Source organism: Oryzias latipes, chromosome 3 (genome assembly GCF_053564925.1).
Source record: "Oryzias latipes strain Hd-rR chromosome 3, Olatipes_Hd-rR_3.1".
Classification (NCBI taxonomy): domain Eukaryota; kingdom Metazoa; phylum Chordata; class Actinopteri; order Beloniformes; family Adrianichthyidae; genus Oryzias; species Oryzias latipes.
Window position 1 is genome coordinate 20,275,241 of NC_136239.1, and position 18,763 is coordinate 20,294,003.

General features: G+C 38.4%; 1 protein-coding gene across 1 annotated transcript; it reads left to right on the forward strand.

Moving 5' to 3' along the window:
- Positions 1 to 9,068: 9,068 nt before the first annotated feature.
- On the forward strand, positions 9,069 to 17,847 carry LOC101172801 (ephrin-B2a). Its single transcript, XM_004067145.5, has 5 exons — positions 9,069 to 9,430; positions 10,010 to 10,293; positions 11,181 to 11,273; positions 15,050 to 15,157; positions 15,892 to 17,847. Exons 1-5 carry the CDS (start codon positions 9,285 to 9,287, stop codon positions 16,287 to 16,289), a joined length of 1,029 nt encoding a protein of 342 aa, XP_004067193.2. The 5' UTR covers positions 9,069 to 9,284; the 3' UTR covers positions 16,290 to 17,847.
- Positions 17,848 to 18,763: the final 916 nt, after the last annotated feature.

The window sequence follows — 18,763 nt, forward strand, 5'->3', positions numbered from 1 at the left end:
AATTAATCGGACCCACTGGGAGCTGGTCTAATGAAAGAAAGCTTTATATACGTGACCACTAGTCTGAATGCTACATGTGTAGGAACTGGGACTTATTTCATGCAGATGTTTTTTTTTTTTTGCATCAGAATTTGAAAAACCAATGAGGAAATAGAGAGATGTGGAGCAGAATGGTGCTCAGGATCTCAGGTCAATTCTACTGGAATGTTTTTTTTCGTCGAGCTTGTCCACAAATGTATGGAATGTGCCACATTTCCAATAAGATGTTATAGCCCAGTGCTTTAATCCAAATATGTTTTTAATAAGTCATTTGTCACCTGAAGTGAACTTTGGGTAAAAACATTCATTGAGTCCTGAGCCATTTTGACATTTAAGACATTTTTGTTTATGCTCATGAGAAAAAGGTGTTTATTCCAGCTGCCTTCAGCCTTTTTACTTTTCACTGAGGTGAATAAATGGGGAACTTATTTCTCAGAATAGAAAATTGTCTTTTTCTAAGTGACGGTCTATACAGCAGTCATAGCAGTAGAAATAAAAGCAAAGAGCAGTCCAAAAAAGTGTTTCTTTAGTAGGCAGTATTTACATAAAAACAAGTAACACTTGACAGAAATTATGTTGGGTGAATTTCTTTTTCTTTTTAGTAGTAATTCAGTTAGAAGGGGATTTTAGGTGACTCACACACAAGGGCATATAAAACCTACAGGCTGGCTGATTGTTCAATGGGAGAAGGAGCAATTCAGAGGGTGGAGAGTCCAGAAGACGATGAGGAGTCGAGCAAAGTGAGCGCCTCATAGAGGGAGTGTGGAGACAGGTCAGTGCTCACACATCCACCATCATTACCCACACAAAGATACACACTTACTTCCTGACAACATCTCAGTTCATCTTGATGTTAAACCAGAGTTAAAAAACGACATCACTGCTTACATCCTGTTTCTGTTCGCTCGGAAGAAACCTCACAGCTGATTCAGAGCGACAGTACAGGAAATGTTTTTAAAAGTTGTGTGCTTCTTTTTTGGAAGTTTTAGTTTGAAACGCAGCTTAAAGAGCAGAAGTTAATCTCCTTTGTTTTCTTACCTGTAGCTTCTTTAACTAAAACCTAAATAGAGCTGATGCTGTAAAAGCCAACCAAATAATGAAAGTATCTTTCCACCTTCCCCTACAGGTCAGAAAGCTCAACAAAGAAGCTGTCATATTCAGTCCCAGGCTGATGTTAATGCTAATCGTGATAGGGGTTGCAATTAATCTGACACCTAACATGATAGCATTAGCTTTATCCTGGGACATCTCACGCTGAAACGGAGTGAAGGCAAAGAGCGTCCCAGGAAGTGACGCATGCAGTCAGTCACGCAGCTAAGGTGTTCAATGTGCAGCTGTCAACCAACGAGCACTTTTGTGACAGGGAAAATCCCACCCTTCTTCAAAAGGGTTTAATAAAACCACCAAACTACGTACTGCTCTATCTTTCAGTAAGAGTGGGAGCACAGTGTGGTGTGACCTCAGTTGTGTCATGAGTCATATTTTTGTGTGATTTCTGGTGCACGCTTCATTTCTTTTGCTCATTTTTCTGGCATAATTTGCCTGCTGTCCACTCATGTGTGCCACCCTGTAGGATGAATATTTTGCTTTTTCCCACAATTCCATCCTGTTTTCCCATTTTTTCCTGAGCGTATTTCTCTGTGGAATACTTTTACTCCACCTTCACATCCTTAATGCAACACCGAACCAAAACCGTGTCAAGAACAAATAACAAAAAATCTAAAATCTGCTCATGATCAGATTAAGTTCCTTTTTTTGCTCTTTATATAAAAGTTCAGTGAAGATAATTTATGCAACTTAGTCAACATTTCATTTTATCCAAACATGTTTGACAATTTTGGGGAGTTTTGTCATCTTAAGCCTGATAACTCCAGATTTAAATTTCAACCACAACAAATCAGGTTTATGGATTTCCTTACTTGTGTCCAGTTTGTTGTTTAACAGCCACTTTTCCCTTATTAGAGCTAATTTACCTCCAGTAGAGACATTTATAGCAACATAGGCAGTTTATTTGAACATAAACCTCAGATGCACAGATCTGCTTTACTCAGAGTTAATAATTTATTCTAAAAGATTTTCACTGTTAGTGAAATCGTTCGCTGAAAAGGCCACAGGCAAGAACTGTTGGACGATGTGTCAGCTGCTGTTTTATTTGTAATATCTGGTGTAAAAATAAAATCTTTGGAATCTGGAGTTTGTGTGTTGGAATTTTGCTTTCCAGAAAAGCCTGCAGAGCAACTTAAATTCTTGTGTGTCTGCATGAGAGGCATCTGCGGTGTTTTTGTAGTGTATGTCGAGGTTCCGATGAATAATAGATTTAAGAAATGTTGCCGGCACTTTGAATACAAGCAACCCACTCTGTCACCGACAGACAAGCAGACGTTTTCCTGCAGTTCAGCCGACATTTGTGCTGCATTAGTCTTGTGACAGAAGTCCTGTGTAATCTTTTAAACCGCTACATCATTAGTCCAGACTCTCTAAAACTGAGAGGATTACAGACTTGACTTACACAGAGAATAAACTGTACTTAAGAAGAAAATCAATCATCCCAATATATCACACATCAAAGTAATGTTGTGCAAAAAAAGCCAATACTTAAAAGACCTCATGTTCAAAGTTTCTGTACAACAGTGGAAGAAAAGTGCTATTGTTTTTATGGATTCAAGTAAAGTTTGAGTCTAGATCAAGTTGATCAAGTTGACTTGACAGTTCTGTAAAGGTGTCAGCTTGTTGAAACACTTTTTTTTTAGTATTTCATTTGTCTGTCTGCCAGATTTATTAGTTTCAGAGCTTCTACGTGGAAACATTTGTCAAGAGAAATCCTTGCTGTCGTGAAGGAAGTACCATAAAAGACAGAACAGGAAAGAAAGTGAATATCAAGTCTCACTAAAGTCCCTCTCCATTCATCTTTTTTAAAATCTTTTTTCAAAGCATTCCCAATGGTCTTTATAACTATGCTGTTTTTAACCCTTTCCCTCACCGTTGCTGAGAGCTTGGCGCAGGGAGCTTGTAGCTTTCTCAGCATATTTTCTACGTCACAAATAAGGTGTTTTTCAACAGCATTTTTTTCATCTGCTCCTGATTCACAATAATTTAAATAAATGCTCAGAAATGCAATTTTAAGCTTAATATTCTTTACGCACGTCCTCCATCTTCAGAAAAATGTCACAAGAGCATGTTAAAAACATGAAAACACAATTTTTATCGGAGTGGGTCTTTAACTTTAAGCTGTTTCTTTGATCTGTCATCCCGATGAACACCAGCTTTCTGATAAAGAGGATGGATGGGCTGCACCACTCATAAGGGACAGCAGTGATGCAATGTGTTTTACAAGGACACACCTGCAAAAACATCTCAGCTCCTGCAGCTCTCAACCTGACTTTTACACCCCATGCTGACAGAAAAGTGACACTGTGGTCCAAAGTTAAAAAAAGGAAGTTTTGTAAATAACAGATAGTGGAGTGGATGAAATATTACTGCAAAAAATAAATGAAAAATCCGATCAACAGCTAAATCACCTGTTGGGGCAGTATCGGAGCCAGACGCTCTTTTCACGCAAGTGTACACTTTCTGATTACTGTGAGCAACAGTCTGCAGCTCATAGAGAAAGGGCAAGTTAGAAAAAGCAAAGCTGAAAGGTGAGCAGACATGAAGGGTCAGAGAATAGGATATTAACTTGTTTTGGGCTCACAATCATACCTGCGGGAGTGTGGAAAAGGAAAACCCTAGCTCAGACTTGCAGCCCGAGTCACAGTTGTGCGCTGCACCTTTTGAGAGACCGGGGTTTGGACCGCCGAGGTACTAGCCTTCAACTGTGTCGAGAGCTGGTGGTGTTGGACCCAAAATGCAGAAGACCAGGCTTAGTGGCGGAAACTTCGACATTTAATTAGAAAACTTGAACAAGACAAAACTCATGGAGCAAAAAAAAAAGGTGACACAACAGAGATGATGACCTGAAACTGAGGAACTGAAAGACTAGACACTTCTATACAATAAGGGTAATTAAATGAAGACCAACCGTGGATGATCAACCTGACCCTTGGGAGACTGACAAAGAACACAGAACATGACAAAAAACACCACAAAAAACCCAAGCACAGAATCCTCACAGACTGCCACACAAACCATTTTGCCCTGGCCCATTTGAGCCCTTTTGCAGGTGGTGGAGCCACGGGGCAGTAATTCTACATCATCTCTTTGACCAGGGCCAGTGGACAGAGCCCTGGCCACCAGGCGCTCGCCAGGCCTCAGAGCCCCGGTCTGGTTCCAGATTGGGACCCCTGGAATGACAATCTGTAAAGTAATCTTGATGGTTACCACAAATAAAGGGGGCTCTAAGTACGCTGCATCTGGGAACCCCTCAGGGTCCCCCTGGAGGAGCTGGAGGAAGTGACTGGCGAGAGGGAAGTCTGGGCATCTGTGTTTAAACTGCTGCCCCTGTGACCCGGTCCCAGATGAATGGGAGATGATGGATGAATGGATTGATCTTCTTAGAGCTGATCGTGTCACGGTGCCTCTGTCAGCCTACCTCCCCCCTCCCTGCTCTGCTGATTGGAACCAGCTGCCTTTCATCCTCTCATCACCTGCAGACCTTCATATGGAGATCCACCCCAGCATTCTACGCCAGTTCGTTACACTCTCCGGTGCTTATGCCTGGCCACCAAGTTAAGTTGAGCGACTGTAGTCAAGCCTCGTACTTACCTCTCCTTGTTATACGCCTTCAGGTCTTCTCCTCCACGGGTGCCGCTCGTTCCTCCCCGAGAACTTCTCGCCTCCATCTGCTCAGGCCTGCTCAGTCCTCCTCGCTACGCTCTGGTCCCACTCGTAACGTTTACAGCAAGCTCCTACCACGCTCTCGACCATCTTCAACGCCGTCCTCAGGACGCCGGTTCGGACGCCAACAGCAATCCACGCTCCATACTTACCTTCTACTCTCAAACTAACTTCATATCAATCTTGGACTCTTCAAAATAAATCCATTCCAGGATTTTCGGGTCTGAGTTTACTTCCGGGTTTTCAGCAACTGGGTCTGCCACGTCACCGATGTCATGACAGATCGATACTTTATGGATGTATAGCATGTGGATACATAAGAAAAGCACACTTGCTTACGAAGTTCAGAAGCCTCTATCAGTGTTCATAGCTATTGGAGAGCAGTCAAAACTGTAAAGCATTTTAAAATTCTTGAAATTTCTAAGATGGGGGTTGTCACAAAACAGGTTTTTTGCAAATCTTAACAGGGTTGTGAAAACTGTTTAGGAAAAAAAGAAAAGACAAAGATTCAATCAAACATAAAATCCCATCTGTACATCAAGAACGTAAAGTATTTTGTGGATGGAGAACTTTAGCAAGTTATTGGAAAGAAAAGGGGCTGGATTTGACACATTTTATGTAAAAATGTTTGTAACATTTAAGTTATTGGTTTCACTTTTAGAGATGACAGTGTGAGAATGGGGAAATCTTTTCGTTTTGACAAAAAAGCCATGAAATGATGATGCACTCCCACCAGCTCTCCATAGTAAACACAAGTTTTCCTATGCGTTGCAGGCAGATGAACTAAAATTATTGTAGTTTAATATGAATATTAATCCTTAAAAATACATATTAACTGTTGTTTCTCTTTCGGCTTTTCCCATCTGGGGTCGCCACAGCGAACGAGTCGCATGAGAAACTTGGCAATGTTTTACGCCGGATGCCCTTCCTGACGCAACCCTCTCAAAGCAACCGGGCTTGGGACCGGCATAGAAGTAGAGAAGGGAACAGGGAGCAGCCCGGAGTTGAACCTGGGTTTCACGGATGGAAGGCACCGCAAACCAGCACGAGCTAAACCGGCTCAAAAAATACATATTAACTAACAATTGTAATTAGGTTTCAATAGATGCATTTTATGTGTCTCCTTTGTGCAAAATCATGTGAAAGTTATAAATTATATTAAATTTGTAATGAAAGTGGATGCCAAACTTTATGTTCATACTATTTAATATTTTAATATTAATATATATATTTTCAACATGGCATTTTTTAAAGACAATCAGATCAATATTGTAAAGAAACCTAGGTGTTTTATTCAGATCCCATACACCTGTTGTTTAAACTTATTACTTCAGCATCATTTTAAACAGTGCTACAATTAAGGAAATTAGATTTTCTGTTTAAATGATGACTTGAATAATCGGATGTCAGATAAGTCAGATAACCTGATTTCCTGTCAGCTTCCTCAAAGAGTGCATGACAAAAGCTCCCGAGTCAGCAATCATCTTTCAGAGGAAAGGAACAGCTGGATGAAATCTGTGATGAGGTGGGATGTGAAATCTACCGTGTGAATTGCTGTGCATTTAAAACATGGAATCTAAAGATAGAGAGATTTAAAATCAGTTCATAAAAACACACTTATAATGTCCTCAGTCAAAACATTTTTTTAAAGACTTCTGCATTAACGGGAGCTTTGACATGTGACCAAGATACAATTGAGTTTCTGTCAAGTTATCCTGGTTTTATAGATGTCATGGAAAATGGTTTCACAGAGAACATTTCCCAAAGGGAGTGCATGAAAATCCTGCGGACACTCGGCAATCATCTTTAAAAAAAAATCAACAGCCGGATGGTGTGATGATGCCCCTTTGAGGCAGAAGTGTGGAAACTGTATACCTAAACCTATAAAATGATGATAACCAAGCTTTCCAAAATGCTGGATAGTTAAGCACATGTTCCTATGACTGCTTCAAAAGAGCATTCCTTCCTACAGCCATTATAATCTACAATGAGTCCAGAGTGACCTTCTAACCTTTTTATTGGCCTGTACAGACTACTGCAACAATCAATGTCCCTTTAGGGATTAATTGATTAGCTCTGTTTTTGACTAAATTGAAATTGATTTATTCATTATGACCAGCATCGATGGAGGTAATTTTTTTAAGTACCAAACCTAAAATAATACTTCTGTTATAAAAGGTACCGGTACATGAACTGGAGCAAAAAAGGATTTAGCAGTCACCGACTCTGCAAGTTATTTTACGTAAAAATATGAGGGAGGTATGCAATGTCCATCATCGATATCAACTCTGAGACAGAATGTGAAAAAAGAATCCAGGAAATCCCATTGCATGATTTTTTAAAAGAATAGGTTTATATTATGATGCAAAAAATAAAAATATTAACTCCTACAAAAAAACACGGCAGACCCCTTTCTTCCTCTTTAAGAAGTTTTTTATCCTCCACTCATTAATGGCAGCTGTTTGAACTGTTTGTCTGCGTAAAATACACCTGTCCAAATCCTGAACCAGTCTGAATGCAACCTCTCTATCATAACCAAGACCAAAGAGCTGTCAAAGGACACCAGAAACCAAATTGTCAACCTGAACAAGACTAGGATCAACCAATCTACAACAAGCAAGCAGCTTTCCAAGAAGAGATCATCTGTTGGTGCAACTATAAGAAAATGGAAGAAATACAAGAGCACCCTATTTTAGTATATCAAAGCATGGGAGTGAAAACATTATGCTTTTGGGTTGTTTTTCTGCAAAGGGAACATGACACAAGATCTGTATATAGAAAAGGTAGAATGAGGTCATGCATAGTGAGCTTTTGGACAAAACTTTCCTTCTATCAGCGAGGATGGAACATGTCTGGATGTTCCAGGATGACAATGATCCCAGCCAATTCGCCCAAGAAAAGAAGTGGCTACGTAAAAAGCTACAGGAAATGTTTGCTCTCTGTCATGGTCAACCAGGGTTACAGTACAAAGAATTAAAGACTTAGAATTTATTATGATTTTTAGCCAAAAAAAAAAAGAAACCTGTGTCATTTTCTAGGACATAGTTTCTGCAGAGCTGCAGTAATGCATAAAAAATTTACCTCCAATTTGTGGGTGGGAATGTCTGCCCGGAGAAAGCCTTCCCAAATTTCCTGTCATCCCTTTGTTTACTTCCTCTCCCACTAGCTTACAGCACCTTTCAACTCCAACCTAACATAAGCGCTGCAACAAAAACGGCGAGACTATTGGAGCTTTAGCTGAACAGTTTTGAGCCAGATGCCAGCTCGGAGAAGGAGAAGGATATATAAGTACATGGATCTGCATCAGAATGGAGCAGCGCAGGAAGCTTGCAGCCTGCCCATTGTAGTTTGTGTGTGTAACAACTGCAAGCTTTTTCAAGTGACATTTTTTTCATCTGCTCCTGATTCACAATTTGAGTATAGAAATACTGCTAGAAGAACATGTTAAAAACACCAAAAACACCAGTGTCATTAAAGTGGGTCTTTAAATAGAAATGATGTTGTTGAAAAGATTTTATGTTTAGTTAATTTGATTAACCGGAAATAAACAACTGTAATGACACCAAGGAACCTAAACATTAAACATGAAAAACAGTTTTAGTGAACCCTAAAGTATGCTTAGCTGCTCAGATTTTCCCAGCAGGACGCAAATAAATGTATTGACATATATTTCTGACAAACCTCCTCTATTGTAATGGATTTATTGAGGGAAATGTTTTGGTCCAAAGTTAAAAGACCCATTTAGGCTCATGCATTTCAATAGCATTTACACATCAAGTGACAAGATCTTAAGCATCATAAAAATGACCAGAACTCCCTTTTAACCAGGAGAACCTTAGTGAAAGAGGACACCAAATTAAAATTACAAATATGACACAAACTCTGGCATTAAAAACCAGCAGAGTCAACTGAATTTACAAAAAGCACAAAAGAACAAATCACTGCATTAGCCAACTAATCAGATCAATTTTCCGGTCATTTGTTTACATTGCAATAATCCCAAGATTAAATAAATGCATTTATATATAATAAAACTCTGATCTGATTAAATGGATTAAAATGAAGCACGTTCTGGTCTTATACCTTTCCCTGCTATTTATAACTCTTGTTTAGAAATAATTGGGGAACAATCAGCCTGTATGAAGGTTGATGTGGTTTTCCAAATCTTGGTTGAGAACTATAAGTTAAAGGAAGTGGCCGGATGGATGCGCCACCCACTCTCCCGCGCGCGTGATCTGGAAATGGGTGGATCGGTCATTCAGCGGATGACTGAAACACTCCACTCCATCTCTGCGCTCCATTTCGTCACACGAGCGAATCTCCAGCCAATTACGCGCAATGTGGAAGATTTCATCCAACCGCTGGAGGACGGCTGACAATTTGGAGGGCTTTCACTTGGAAATGCGTCCTCTGCGCGCACCTGGAAGCACCGGAGACATGGCGGGGAAACAGACTGCTGCCACTTTTCATTTATGATACTCAGACGAGGGGTTTTCTTGATTTTTCCTGTGATGGGGAGAAGCGCGCAGGGCTGCGCTGCTGTGATCCTGCTGGCCATCGTGTGCTCCTGCCGTGCTGCCACACTGGAGTCTATCCTGTGGAGCAGCTCCAACACTAAGTATGTTTGACAAGTCTGTGGTGCTGGAACTTTGTCCTGCTGTCCTGTCCATCATGGCATCAAAGTATTTCCTTCTGAAATCAACAGGTGAACTTTTGATTCACCAAAAATGTCTGTTCTCCTGATTGTCTTTACTGAGCTTCATATGTGTGGATTTTCACCTTTAGGTCACTTGAAAACAACAGGTTTGCTGTTTTTTGTTTGCCTAAAAATAATCATCATTAAATGTAAAGCATAAGGTGACACTTATCCTAAATACACAAATCTCAGTTTGGCTTTCAAATTGGCTGCTCTATTTTCAATTTACTAAAAAAGGAACAAAAAATCTTTTTTTCAGACTTGTTGCTGAGCAATTCTGCTGTGCAGCAGAAAAAAAGGTTGTCAAGACGCTGCCAAGAAATGAATTTTCCTTTTAAAAAAATGTTGTGTTCATTGATGTTTGATTCCCTTTTTTATTTGTCACTATATTAATGTTTAAACCTGCCACTGTGGGCTTCATTAGCTCATGCAGAGAACTGTAAAATTCCTCCTAATGTGTGAAATGTTTTTAAAATAAATGTTTTTCTTTTTTGTGCACAGATTTAAAGCTGGAAAGGGACTGGTGCTCTTCCCTCAGATAGGGGATAAGATGGACATTGTGTGTCCCCGGGCAGATGGCTCTCCTGGGGGAAAGGAGGAGTTCTACAAAGTCTACCTGGTCTCTCGAAGTCAGATGGAGAGCTGCACGATTGAAAAGATGGACACCCCGCTACTGAACTGTGACAAGCCTTACCGGGACGTGAAATTCACGTTCAAGTTTCAGGAATTCAGCCCCAACCTCTGGGGACTGGAGTTCCTAAAGGGAAGGGATTATTACATCACCTGTGAGTGAAAGCTGAGAAAAAATAGCAAATTTGCTCAAGGTGGAATGACATTTTAACCTTTCAGAGCAAAAGTTTCTTTTTCGCTCTCTGTAGCGTGTAAACCCTCATCCCCTGGCTTGCTCTCAGTGTGTCAGTTTGTGTGAGAATCAAAAATGTGCCCTCGTTATTGGACCGCTGTCGGTTAAAACAGCATCTTAGTGCATCGGGATGCATGAGATAGAGAACAAATCTGACCGTGTAGCCTCGTCCTTCTTGCCATGACAGAACACTTCGCTCTGGCAGGCCAGTGTGATTCCAAGGGCTTACATGCCCCAAATCACACAAGGCTTTTACAGCATCAGGCAGATTTGATGGGAGCTTTCACTGCAATGTGGCTTGTAGCCTGTGAAATGTTATCTGACCTAAATGCTGCTAACAAGTGAACTCGTTTGTAAGTGACAGGGGTGAATCTGAGTTCTTTTAGCACGTTCTCGAGTATATTTATGTGAATTTTCCAAAGTGAGCTTCAGTGTCTGCCGCGGGAGTTGCTGCTGAAAAGAAAGAAAATGTTTTATTTATTTGATGTTTTTATTCCAAGACTGTATGTAGGGCTAAAATAATTTGTAGTTCACTGCTCAGTTGTACAGTGAGGATATACAGTTTCTGATCTATCAGCTGAAAGCAATGCTAAAGTTCTGCAAAGCGTGTTTCGGTCATTACATGCGTGCCTGCCTGCATGCTGCATGCAACCTTAATTTGTGCTGCATTTTTATTTCTCCTGGGCCAGCTGATGAAAAAAAAACACATGCAAAGAAACCATTAGTACACAATAAATTATGCAATTTTATATCCAACAAAGCATAAGAACACAGCATTTAACTAATCAGTTTGTTTAATCTGTTTCTCAGCCACATCTACAGGCTTTCTGAGAGGTCTGGATAATACCAACGGAGGGGTGTGTGGGAACAAATCAATGAAGCTGGTGTTAAGAGTCGGCCAAAGTGAGTACCGTATGTTTCTACTTGAGGGGAAAAGCCGGAGGATGAACACACACACACACACACACACATGCATTGGCAAAGCTTTGCAGCAAATTCTGCCAAAGAGACTGCAGCAGAAGATCTTTTTTTTTTTTTGGTTAAAATGTTGGACAGATAATGCAATAATATCTTCTCTCTTTGAATTAAGTGGTCAGATAATCTGGTCATCCAGTCATTCTCTCAAAGAGAGATTGCCATCATGAATTATTCTATTTCAAATCCCCTATTCAAACTGCCAGCAGCTTAAAACCATCCGTATTATCCTGCATACGATCATCTGAAATGGCAGTCAATACCTTTCATTCATCCCTCCTCGTCTTAACATCAGAACAGCCAATACTCTTATCATTTGGTGCTCCAATCATGTGTGTTAAAAAATGCAATGCAAAAAATGCATTCTCGCTCGTATTCACGTTAAATGCACTCAGGTTAAATCACATTTTCAAGCCACAAAGCCACAGCATGGATTTCTTACTTTATCATGCATGCATATTTTGACAGGCAGCCTTGTATATAAAACATATACTTGTTTATACAAGAGTTTTATTAGTATGCAATTAAGCAGCTGTTAAACAGCATCCAGCTTTTTTATAATGTTTTTTTCCTATCTCAGGCCTAAAATGAAGTTTTTCTTCGTCCTTTTAAAGCTCCAGAATTAATAAGTTTTTTTTGCAATAAATTATTCATTTATTCAGCATAAGAGATGAAATATCAGCATTTCGTGTGCTTCTCGTGCTGATCATAACTGAAAATATGAAGCTGTTTTCCTGCTGTGTTTACAAATTTTCCTGATGTAAACAAACCTTTCTAACAGTAAAAGATTTTTTTAATAACTCTGGCTCATTTCGACTGTTTTTTTTACATTTTTAATAAAAATCTAGATTTATTTTGCGTCATGACAGCCTGTTGCTTGGAAGCTACTGCTGTTATGCATATTAGCTGTTTTTTTAAATCAAAATTTGGTACTAAATGGTAATTATTTTGGAAAACAATAAATATGTACAGGGAAAAAATGTTTAAGTCATTGGTAAATTAATAATGATGTGCCAAAAGCATAAAAGACTTTGGAACTGAATGATCTTGTTGGATATCTGAGTCCAGAACAAATGGAAATTTGTATTAATGTGATGGCCTCATAAATCAATACATTCAATTAAAGGAGATCGTTTCCGCTTTGTTTATTTGCTGCATTGAAAAGGTCATAAAATAGATTTTTGTTTATACTTTGCTGGACATTGTGGTACTTGGTGACCGTTTAATGTTCTGCTGTTTACTTGAATGTGAACTTCATATTTTACAGCAGTTAAAGAAACCATTTTTTAAATCTAAGCACTAAAAGCAGAAGCGTTGCAGATTTGTATAAAAGTTCTCCCAAAAACAGTAAAATCCGGTTTTAAAATGCTTTATAAAGTTTTGAACCACAGTTTAACAAATATAATGAAATACAAAATTATTTTATTGAAGATTTAAATTACGGTAGTTTGATACAATTATTCTGTTTTAAATGTTCTTGTACAACTGAAGTCCCTTTTGCAATTTTTCTAATTGTGTTTTGTTGTTTTTACTTTTATTTGACTTTGTTCGACTATATTTCATAATATTTAATATATTTAAGTATTTTATGTCTTTTTTCATATATATTTCCATTTCAAGCATCTAACTCTGCTTAAGCATTTTACAATAGGTCAAACAATTTAGTAAGGGTTTTTTGTTGCTTTAAATGTAAAATATCCCTCATTGTCATCTCAGTTTGTTTCTGATACATGGAAACAGTAGATACATTTGTTTTTCCACTGTATAGAAATTCTTATAGCGTCCTGAAAATAATTGGAAAACTAAAAAACATTAGAAAATCAAAAAGCTGACTCCAAATTTTTCATATCGACAGAAATAAAACAGGTTGTCTTATCAGATTTCCCTGCACCTCAGGGCTCTGACCACCCCATAGAAAGATTGACCAAAAGCAAAGCTATAAATGAGAGTATTGATATAAAAAGAAGTTGAGTATGAAATGCTAACAGTCTATTTTGGTCAAATAGAGTTAGTGTTAGTATCTTAACCACGAGGTGTCTCATGTATTCAGAGATTAGCTGCATTGGGAGGTTACTACTCACTACGATACATAATGGATTACTTATAATTAATGTGAAATTTGACGATATTTGAATTTGCTTGGAGTTCTTTGCAGTAAATGACTTTATAGATCAGACAGCACCAAAATCTATTGCAAAGCAGCCTGATTTGAGACAAACGTCTAACAATATTTGCCAAAAATAACAAAAGACTGAAAGAAATCAGTTTTAAAAAATTGTATTAGTTTTAAACACGATGTAGATGAAAAAAACAAACAAACAGGTTGTTATCTTTCTACTTGAAGATCATAACCATAATGCTTGATTTATTCACTTTTCAGTGAAATATTCTTTCAAAAAACTTGATAAGACGGCTGTTTTAAGCAAGTTATCTGAAGATGGAAAAGAATCAAAGCAAAAGCCTGATGACTCTTCCTTGAAAAAGGAGAAAAAAATCAGACATATGGATTAAGAAAAAAAAACAAACTAGTTTACAATTTCCTGATGTGTTCTTGTGGAGAGCCATGAAATGAAAAGTCGAGTAACATTGAAGTACCTCAGTGTACTCCCATCATGGGCTATTTTCCTCCTCTGTCAGAGTTTCACTCAGAATCAAAGCAGCCTCTGAATACTCTAATTTGGTGTAATTTTGTTAGACTTGATCAAAATCTTGCAGCTTAATGCAGGAAACTAATCAGCTGCAGAGCTGATGAGGTACACTTTTCATGAAATATCATTTTCCCTTGAGAGAAGCCTTAGAACTATTTCTGTCAGGTGTTATAAATGGATAATTCTTTTTTTCAGTCAAAATAAATAAAAATCTCAGTGTTGAGGAAGAACTTGTAATCTGACTGCTGTTTTAGGTCAGGGGTCTGCAACCTTCAACGCTAAAAGAGCCATATGGTCCAATATCTTTGCGACCCCAAGCCCAACGAGATCCGTAAAATCCTATCAACGTTTAGAAAAATACACTTTGTTATTATTTCTGTGGCCATTAGGCCATTCATTTATAAAACTGCAGCTTATAAATATTTACGATTACTGAATCATATACAGTAAGTGTTGCATTTCTATTACTTTTGACAGCAGCACATTTAAGTTTCTTTCAAAATAAAAGACATTCTGTGTCAAATAAGATCCTGCTGCAATAGATTTACTTGCAATTATACTTTAAGAACTTTGTCTCTGAATAGCAACTAGACATAAAATAAGAATATGAGCTTTATACTTATTCTAATACAAAACACTGATTATAGATCAAACCGCTTACCATCATTTTGCTTAGTTATCTGACCTGTGTATTTTGGAGGAATGGTAAAGCTCTGAATGCCTCTTGATTTGCTGTAATGTCAACAGTGGGATATTATAAGAAAAGCAGTAAATATGTATTAATGTAAGACTACATCTGTTTAAAAATGTAAAACAAAATCTGAAAACAGAAAACTCACTAACAATCCTTATATTCGTTCTGACTGCTGACATTTTTTCAAAGAAAAAGAGGGTTCCTCTGCTTTAGCTCCAACAGTATGAAGTAAATGAGTAGATGAGTCAAAGATTTTTGTTGTTTCAATCATTTTAACTAAACTGGTACCTGACATGACCTCCACCTACACCGTGAAGCAATGTTCTGGGGCTAATATTCATAAGTTTTGCTTTTGATTCCAGATTCTTCCGATCCACCATCCACGCTTCAGGAGTCTCCAACGAGATATCCACCCACACCGCCCAAGTCCAAGGCCAAGGATGCCTCCGTGAAAGAAAAGAACATAAGAAGTAAAGCTCACATAGGGACAGATGAAAATATTGTCTGGACAATTATGCAAAACTGATAATCAGTTGAATTAATGCTGCATCATATTTAATATTCACTTCAGAGATCATTAGGTGGATGAAGTTATAGAAATATTGTAATTTATCTACTTCTTTTTCTTAAAATATGCAGCCTTTTGTTGAAGAACAGGCAAAAATCTTTGTCGTGTGGTTTTAACATTTAACACCACATTTGCTCTTGAAAGCAGCAAAAATACAAACCTGAAAATGATCATTTATTTATTTGATTAACAAAGTTATAACCAGAGTACATCCTACAGAATTAACTTTTGTTTTAAAAGTTTTTAAAGAAGTACTTTGCTAACCTAGGCTCGATGTTCAAGCAAATTCTTTCTTTGGTTAAATGCAAATCTCAGCGTTGCATTATACGGTTTCTTGTTAAGTTTTAAACACAATGTGGAAAGTATAAATTTTATTAAACTGAACATTTTTTTATTAATCTGTAAATAAAATAAGAACATCATTTAAGCTATATCTAAATTGAGACATCAGTGGGTTAGGTGGTAGGCTCTCTAGCTTCCAGTCATAACATGCCAAGGAAATTTATCACATTATTTGTTAGTGTTTCTATTCTCCTGTTAACACATGCCAGCCCTTTTACACAGGGGTGAAATGTCTCCAACTGTTGAGATCCTGTCACATGTTCCTACTTTTTCCTCCTTTGTGTATCGTGACAGATTTGGACCTGGACACAGGGCAAACAAAGCCTGGTGGGATCAGCAGCTCCAGGGCAGGACTCTTTATTTGGATCGTCTCCGGCTGTGTCACGCTTCTTCTGGTTATCGCCGTTCTGCTGGTTGTGATGTGGAAGTACCACCAGCACCGCCGTGTTCCTGACAGGCAGCAGCAGCAGCAGGCCTCCTTGTCCCTCAACACTCTGGCTGTGCCGAAGCGGGACAGCATCAGCAGTGACAACATTGGCTCAGACCGAAGCGACATCGTCTTTCCTCTGCGGGCCTCTGAAAGCATGATCTGCCGTCACTATGAGCGTGTGAGCGGTGAATACGCGCCCCCTGTGTACATAGTCCAGGAGATAATGCCCCACAGCCCCACCAACGTCTACTACAAAGTCTAACGTCGGATGTGTTTGGTGGCAATCATTCACTAAATATGTGGAAGAAACTGTGGACTTCCATGGCTACACCTGCTAACTGTAGGACGCCGACATGAAAGCAGTGTTTCCCTGTCAGCTTACCACTCTTCAGGGGCTTCACATGAAGTTTCATATTCCAAAAAAGAAGAGACAGTTCAAGAGAAAATGTGAACAGTCAGTTTGAATCTCACATGACTTGCAGAGAGCAGCAGTTATTTATTTAAAATGCATTTATTTATTTTTGACGGTACCATATGTGGCAATTGAGTGTTTTATTTAATTTATTGTTAAAGGAGGGATAAGCATGACAGATTTTCCATGTTGGCATTCTGTTCACACTAAAAAAAATACTGCAAGTAAATAAAAAAAGCCATTTCAATTGTTTGTATTAAAGAAGAATCTATCAAGGGGCCCAAAATCTGTCCCTCTTCTTGCTGCAGCTTGAGTCTACAGAAAAAAGCTTCTTCTTCCTCTTTCGGCTTCTCCCATCAGGGGTCGCCACAGCGAACGAGTCGCATGGTAAACTTGGCAATGTTTTACGCCGGATGCCCTTCCTTACGCAACCTTCTCAAACCGGGCTTGGGACCGGCACAGAAGTAGAGAAGGGAACAGGGAGCAGCCCGGAGTCGAACCCTGGTTTCACGGACGGAAGGCGCTGCAAACCAGCACGAGCTAAACCGGCTCAATCTACAGAAAAAAGCGATGTGTATTAATAATAGGGCGACTCTGTATCGGCCAGATGCTACAGAAAAGGAAACTGAGTGACAACCTGGAAAAAGAAAATAGAGAAATGAAAGTTTTCATCAAAAAGGAAACAGCTGTAGGCACCTTTGTGGTTTTTACCAGATATGCTAAGCCAGAACTGTTAAGCCACAAATTTAACCCCAAAGCAGATGTAAATTATGTTTTGTGGATGTTTTATATTAGAGCTCATCAGTAACTTATTTCTTGTGACTGATTTTCAACATCTGCTTAGTGAGTTAAAAACTATTTAAAACGCCCGAAGTGTGCCTATTGTTTACTGAGTTATTTCCAGAAATATAATACAGTTATCACCAGTGGTTCAGTGTCAGAGAATTGTACTCATGAAAGAAAAGCTTTACTTTGAAATTAATAGTCCTTCAATAGAAGTTTAAAGCAATTGTTAAGGAGAAAGACTACTCAATTACTGCTAGTGTGGAAAACAGTGATGCGCAGCATTTGATATTTTTAATTTCTTGATGTGCTTATATTTCTTACAGCATGTTGATGCTAATAACATCTACTGAAACCTTTGCTGGGATTTTTTTCTTTTTCTTGAACAATTATAATATTTACAGAACCTTTTTTGCAGCTATCCAGAGGTGCCAATATATTGGTGCGTCCCTCAGAGTAAACTGTGCAGATGTTAAAAAATTTAAGTTTACAGACAATTTCTGTTGTAAATGAGTAACCGTACTTTAAATATAAATCTACTGAAACAAAAAACAAAAGTTCATGGGACAATAAAACTACTCTCAGGACTACAACTTTTTAAGTAAATATTACGTTGAAGAAATCTTACCCATGACTATCCATCTCTGTTGATTACAGACATGATGCTTCAGAGCTTTAAAGAAAATACATGTTTTCCCACAGTCTTAAACATGAAGTGTTGAAAAACTTTGCAGATCTAAAATGGCAGAAAGTCAACCCAAGTTCTTATACTATCTATATACGTTAGGGGTATATCGATCAATTGACTTAATTAATATGTATTCCTGTGATCCAGCCAGATTGATCTGCCTGAGGCGCGAGTTTATAATCTAATCTAATCGACCTAAACCATTAAAAAATGGTTTTAAAAATGAAAGAAAAAAATTATCAATCCATCATTCCAGTCCAAGGTGTGGAAACACTTTGACTTTAGCAAAGACATGTGACCATACAGTGTGGTAGAATATTCTAAGGATGTTCCTTTTGGATTATTTGGATGTGGAAAAACAACAATGGGCTGAACTTTAGGAAACTAAAATGTGAATGAATTTGACATTAATTCCTGTTTTATTGTTTCTTTGTACACATAGTTAATTTACACTTAAGTATCTTGTAAGAAACACAAGAAATGTGGAAAACTTTACCTGCACTGTTCAGGACCCAGGTATTTATCTCTGAGTCACACTGGTGGAGTTTTTGGTTAAAGATGTCCTGAATCAATTTTAGGTCAGTGAGTTGGATCGATGAACCAACATCGACTACAGTATGAATTGGATCAGCAACCACAAATTATAATACGACTTGAATTGTTGGTAAAACAAATTGGTACACTGCTAATAAACGTACAAAAAGCAAGCAAAACTAATCCTGTCCCTACAAAAAAATTAAATAAATAACACTCAGGGTTTAATTGTCTCTCGGTTTCTCCTGTGGCACCGTGTGAAGCACCCATGGGTGAACACGTTTCATGCTCTTTCAGCCACATCATGCGGCACATTTTC

What these genes read in the sequence shown, in the direction of transcription:
- LOC101172801 (XM_004067145.5), top strand. Translation starts at nt 9,285, where the DNA reads ATGATACTCAGACGAGGGGTTTTCTTGATTTTTCCTGTGATGGGGAGA. An exon ending in TGGAGCAGCTCCAACACTAA is followed by an intron (nt 9,431 to 10,009) that starts GTATGTTTGACA and finishes TTTTGTGCACAG; the next exon opens with ATTTAAAGCTGGAAAGGGAC. An exon ending in GAAAGAAAAGAACATAAGAA is followed by an intron (nt 15,158 to 15,891) that starts GTAAAGCTCACA and finishes GTATCGTGACAG; the next exon opens with ATTTGGACCTGGACACAGGG.